Source organism: Lucilia sericata, unplaced genomic scaffold (genome assembly GCF_015586225.1).
Source record: "Lucilia sericata isolate MDLA Ls3-8-SP2 unplaced genomic scaffold, ASM1558622v1 Contig000060F_arrow, whole genome shotgun sequence".
NCBI classification, from domain to species: domain Eukaryota; kingdom Metazoa; phylum Arthropoda; class Insecta; order Diptera; family Calliphoridae; genus Lucilia; species Lucilia sericata.
Window position 1 is genome coordinate 315,855 of NW_023994095.1, and position 6,153 is coordinate 322,007.

A 6,153-nucleotide genomic window follows, 5' to 3' on the forward strand; every position below is an offset into this window, starting at 1 on the left:
ATTTGCTAGGGATATGGTCGAAAACAATTTTTTTAAATTAATTTACAATACAAAAATTGCATCCTACCCCTATCTAAACAAAAGAAATATCATTTTATTCAGCATTTAATTCTATTAATTAATAACAAAATCACGTAGGTACATAAAAATTAAACATTTTATTTTATAAAAATCGATGAAAAATTAAAGTGTTATGCTAAGTTTTACAAAAATGTTTTTCATGTTTTTTTCCATACAACTACTTGCATGTTTCTTTTTTTAACAATTTTTAAAAATGTTTATACTAATTTTTATAAAATGTGATAAATTTATTTTATGATTCTTTTAAATAGTTACATATTTTTAAAGAAGTTCTTTAAATAATAAAAACTAATAAAAAACGAATAATCGGGAATGGCCGGCCATATGATACCAGATATGAGCATAACTAAAATATGATTTATTTTTATACCCTACGCCACTTTAGTGGGGAGGGTATATTGGGTTTGTGCTGATGTTTGTAACGCACAATAATATTGGACCTATACCCATCTTAAAGTATACCAATCGGCTTAGAATAATTTTCTGAGTCGATTTAGCTATTTCCGTCCGTCTGTCCGTCCATGTAAACCTTGTAATCAAACTACAGGTCGCAATTTTAAAGATAATTCAATGAAATTTGGCACACGATCTTCTATGACATCGGTCCATTATTTCACCTAGCCCCCATACAACTGAACACGCCGAATAGGGCTCTTAAGTTCATAATTATGTTTAATATACTCGTATCTCGACAAAAACCTACAAAACCAAGTTCTATACTAGCCTTGATGACCAACATGAATTTTATAGTTATAGGGTCTCATTTGACCATAACCCCTATACAAAGCCCCCGGTCCTCGTGGCACTCGACCTATCAAAAGCGTTTGATACGGTCAATCACGCCATTCTCTTCAGAGACATTTTAACATCTGGTCTCTCTGACAACACCAAGAGATGGCTAGTGAACTACATGTGTGGTCGACAGTCATTTGTGGAGTTTAGGAACCAGAGATCTAAATCTCGTAGAATTAAACAGGGAGTACCCCAAGGTGGAGTTCTTTCGCCGATCCTGTTTAATTTCTACATGTCTAAACTCCCAACACCCCCGGACGGCGTCCAAATAATATCTTACGCCGATGACTGCTCGATATTGGCCACGGGCAATAGTATTGATGACCTTTGCGGCTTGATAAACAGTTACCTATGTGATCTTTCCAGCTTCTTCCATTTAAGGAATTTAAAAATATCGCCTACGAAATCCTCAGCAACTCTCTTCACCACCTGGACTAAGGAAGTAGGGCTAGAACTGGATGTGACAGTCGATGGCGAAAAAATTCCGACGGTAAATCACCCCAAAATACTTGGTGTCACATTCGATAGCCTCCTTATGTCCTCAGCGCACACCACTGCAATCTGCAACAAGATGCGAAGTAGAAACAAGGTACTCAAGTCTCTAGCCGGCAGCACTTGGGGAATGGATAAAGAAACCTTGTTGACTACCTACCAAACGATTGGCCGGTCAGTGGTAAACTACGCAGCGCCAGTGTGGACACCTAGAGTTAGCGACACGCAATGGAAGAAGCTTCAAAGCTGTCAAAACGCAGCCCTAAGAACGGTGACAGGCTGCATTCAAATGACATGCGAAGAACATCTGCATGACGAAACGAAGATGCTTTCAGTTAAGGAACATAACATCATGCTGTCAAAGCAGTTCCTACTGGGATGTCATCGGAGGGGCCACCCTAACCACCATTTAACGGAGTTAGAACCCCCCCCGAGGCATGTCAGGAAAGATCTTCGTATGTATGAGAGTGACATCCAAGAACACCTGGATGATATAGAGGACGAAAGCTCATACAGGACAGCTTTGAATACTATCCATCAACAGGCGGTGGAAGACTCCATCAATTCCCACCGAGATAGTATAATACTGGGAGGCCGTCCCCCACCCGTTGCAAACGAGGAACGAAACCTACCACGTCGTACTAGAGTGGTTTTGGCACAACTAAGATCCGGATGGTGTACCCGTTTAAACTCGTACTGGTCGAGAATAAACGACACCATTCAAGATCTTTGTCCTGCATGTGGAACAGGCCCACACAATGTTCAACACCTTTTTAACTGCATGGCAAATCCAACTCAGTTGGAACCTGAATCCCTTTGGACTCAGCCGTTGGATGCGGCTCGTCTACTGGGTTTAGATCTAACGGAGTTGGATAACCAGAGCGAAGAAGAAGAAGAGTAGGGAATAATGTTTAAATATATATACGTGTAATTTCAGGTGTCGCTGCTACAACAACAACAAAGCCCCCTTCAAAATTTGACTTAATTGTCCACAATTTTATTCAACAATAAATGACTTAAGTATATCCGAGGCAAGGTACAATTCATCTTATATGCTTTATTATGAAAACTAAATCACATTTTATTTTTGTAACAGGTGTAGGGTGTTATATGGTCGGCCTCTCCCCACTATAATTTCTTACTTGTTTAATATAGCATTTATATTGAATTTTGTCTTAATTTCCATATCGTCACCTGCAGAGTAGGGAGTAGTGCATTAAATATTTAGTGCACTAAGGTTTCCACTAAATCCCACTATAGTGACGAAATTTTGATTTTCCACTATTTTTTATCACTATAGTGGTAGTGAAACATATTTTAACTACCACTAAGAAAATTAGTGGTAGTGAAACATATTTTAACTACCACTAAAAAAAATAGTGGTAGTGAAAATTTTTCCACTACCACTAACCATTAGTGGTAGTGAAAATTTTACACTACAATTAAATAGTGCAAATATTTAAGTCACTACATGAATGCTTTAATATGCACTAAAATCTCAAAAAAATGTGTTTATAAAAATATTCCAAAAATACTTAAAATATATTTTTTATATTTTGACATTTTCTTTTGTTCCATTGCCATCTTCTGCTCCAGTAGAGCGACTCTTTTCTTTAAGTGGAATGGTCGACGCTCCACGCAGAAATAAATTAAGTGACTCTAATTTTGAAAAATTAGTTTTGATGAAGGCAAATAATTTCTAAGGATTTTATGTACCAATATGTATTTAATTTAATTTGTTATATTAATATATTGATGAAACTTCCGTATTTTTTTGTATTACTATTTCCTTTTGTCTTTTAATTTTGTTACTACTTTTATATTAGTATTAATTAATTAATGTAATAAAGAGTATAAATTAATTCAATATAATGATATGTATTTAAGTTCCATTAACATTAGTGAATGATTATATTTTTCCACTATCCTATTAGTGGAGAAAAAAAAATTGCACTAAGCTGTAAAAAAAGGGTTTTCACTAAATTAATTTTAGTGAAAAACTTTCTTGTACCACTACCACTATTGCTTAGTGAGGCTGTAATTTTTCAACTCACCACTAAATATCTATTAGTGATAGTGAAAAATTTTGCACTATCACTAACATTTAGTGGAAACTGCAAATTTAGTGCACTACCCCCAACTCTGGTCACCTGAAACGCAAACGGCCATAACTAACCAAACTTTTCAATTTCAGTAGTTTTTTGCTCCTCTTGTAAACGCAAACGGCCCTAGCGTTTTAGGTGACGATATACTATTTGAGCAACTTATCGATGAAAAACTGATTTTTTGAAAGAGACTATATATGGGAGCTAGGATCAATTATGGACCGATCCTATAAAAATTTTGTGGAATGTTTTATGTTCTTATAAGAGATAGATATGCAGAATTACATCCTAATTGTAGTGTTTAAGAGAGAATTAACGACCTTGAAGCCATTATTAAGAGCTCCAAAGCAGTATTCGAGGAGTACGGTTGTATGAGGGCTAGGGGAATAATGGACCGATTTAATCCATTTTCAAACAACTTCGTCCTTGGGTAAAATTAAATATATCAGCCTATTTGCATCGCATTATCTGGAAAATTTCGACTTGTAGTTTGATTACAAGTCGGATGGACAAAGTTAAACCACTATAGTGCTGTAGGTTATAATACACTTTCCTCTTTTTTGATAGGAAGTAGGATCTGGAAGGGTTTGTAACTGAAAAAATAACATTTTTATAATTCATTTTCAAAAAAAAATGTTTTCGACGGTTTTTCCTGGAAAATTAATTATTTGTTGTGAGAAAGGTTGATAATGAATATATGAACATTTTTAAATATCTATAAAATAGCTATTTATGCATAAAAGTGAGCATTTCTAAAGCCTATATTTCATATAACTAAAAGCTCTTTATTATTGTATAGCCACAATTTCAGATTTTGGGGAAGGATCCGAGATATTAGAAGTCGGGCATAAAATGTTACGTCTAATTTAAAAATCGTCTAAGGGTGAAATGTAGCTACAGCCAAGCCATAAATATTGATATATCAAATGTGACGATCGGACTTAAAATGACGACGTAATATATAAAAAACAAAAAGGGCGGTATTTCTAGGCGTGGCAAAAAAATAATTTTTATATTTTTGGAAAAGTTATTAACATATCTTTAATCCTAGGGGGTGACTGACACAACTTTTTTTTTGTCCATAGAGACCGACCCACTCTAATGTACATGCATGGTTTATAGAAAAAATTATTATAATGATCATAGCATGCTTCAAACTGCCAGTAAAGCAACAAAATTCGACATAGACAAGTTTTATCTCTGTCAAATTTTATGAGGATCGGTCAATAATTGACTCTACCCACATATGAGATCTTCTTCAGAAAATAATTTCAAACCTCCAAAACTGCCTTAAAATATGTATATTTTTGCCACCACCACGTGATTTTTTTAGATCATTTGGAATCCAAAACATCACGCACCAATACCAATTTATTAAATAAACCAACTTTTTGTTCGATTTTACATTAATCCATTCGTAATGGATCTATACAATGCCAAATCTTATATACCCACCATCTATCTATTATTCCAAGTGTTCGAAATGCCACGCCCACTTACTAAATAACTATTAAAAGTAGTATTTCTCGGAAACTGGTACGACTAGAGTCCTCAAATTTTGCACGAACAACTTTGACATTTTTATGAATACTGGAGGGGAAAATGGGCGGACTAACATTAGTGGGTCTGACACATCCCACGCCTATATTGCCAGCCAATATCAAATGACGTAAATGGAAAACTATAACAGCTTCAGTTCCCAAATATTGTACGATTTGATATCAATATGAACACTTAAAACAAATATAGGCGGACTAGAAAAAGGGGCGTGGTACCTCCCATACGAATTAAATTAAAAAATTGTATATCGGGGAAACTATTGGAGCTAGAATGCTCTAATTTTGCACGAACAATTTTGACATTCGTATGAACAATTGTCTAATAAATTGGTGGATTACGGGAGCGTGGTCCATATAAATTAAATACAAAAAAAGCGTATATCTGGGAAACCGGACTTGCAATGGGGGCATGGCACCTCCAATATGAATTAAATAAAAGAAATATCAAAGAGATTTTGCATTGTTTAAATTTATTTGTTTTGAGTTTCATCGGTATACTCGCATTTTTAAGCCAGTAATGCGCGTACAAGTCATTTTCTAAAGGGTCAATTATGGACCGATCCTGAAAAAAATTGTTTGAGAGATTTTTACTCGTGAGAAAGTTTCTTATGTCATTTCATCGCTATGCTCGTAATTTTTAACCAGTAATGAGCGTTAGTCATTTTCTGAATGGGACCTTATATGTGGGGTTGGGTCAATTATGGACCGATATTCATAAAATTTGGTATAGAGCTTCTGGCTCATATGAAACCTATTTATGCCGAATTTCATTGCTATAATCTAATTTTTATAACAGTTATGACTGTTAAAACTGTTTTTCTGGGGCCACTTGTATGGCTATGCGAAAACGTAGACCAATATTTTCTATTTTCAATACCAAACAAACCTTACCTTTGTGTAAAATTTTAACCCTCTAGCTATTTCTGTTCGTACTCTATCGTGTTTTCAACTGATAGACGGACGGACATGACTAGATCGTCTTTTATGGGTCTATGACCAATACTTCGATGTGTTATAAACGGAATGACAAAAACAATATACCCCCCATCTTTTTTGATGATGGAATTCATGATTGTAGCTTTAAAGGTTTGAGGGATACTTCCCTTATTTAAAATTTTCTTTTG

At 34.9% G+C, this 6,153-nt stretch overlaps 1 protein-coding gene across 1 annotated transcript; it reads left to right on the plus strand.

The window, feature by feature from the left end:
• Nucleotides 1-892: 892 nt before the first annotated feature.
• On the plus strand, nt 893-2,266 carry LOC119616152. The gene has a single exon (XM_037972416.1). It carries the CDS (start codon nt 992-994, stop codon nt 2,264-2,266), a length of 1,275 nt encoding a protein of 424 aa, XP_037828344.1. The 5' UTR covers nt 893-991.
• Nucleotides 2,267-6,153: the final 3,887 nt, after the last annotated feature.

Bases quoted from the DNA above. Each gene is read 5' to 3' on its own strand.
- LOC119616152 (XM_037972416.1), top strand. From the start codon at position 992: ATGTGTGGTCGACAGTCATTTGTGGAGTTTAGGAACCAGAGATCTAAA.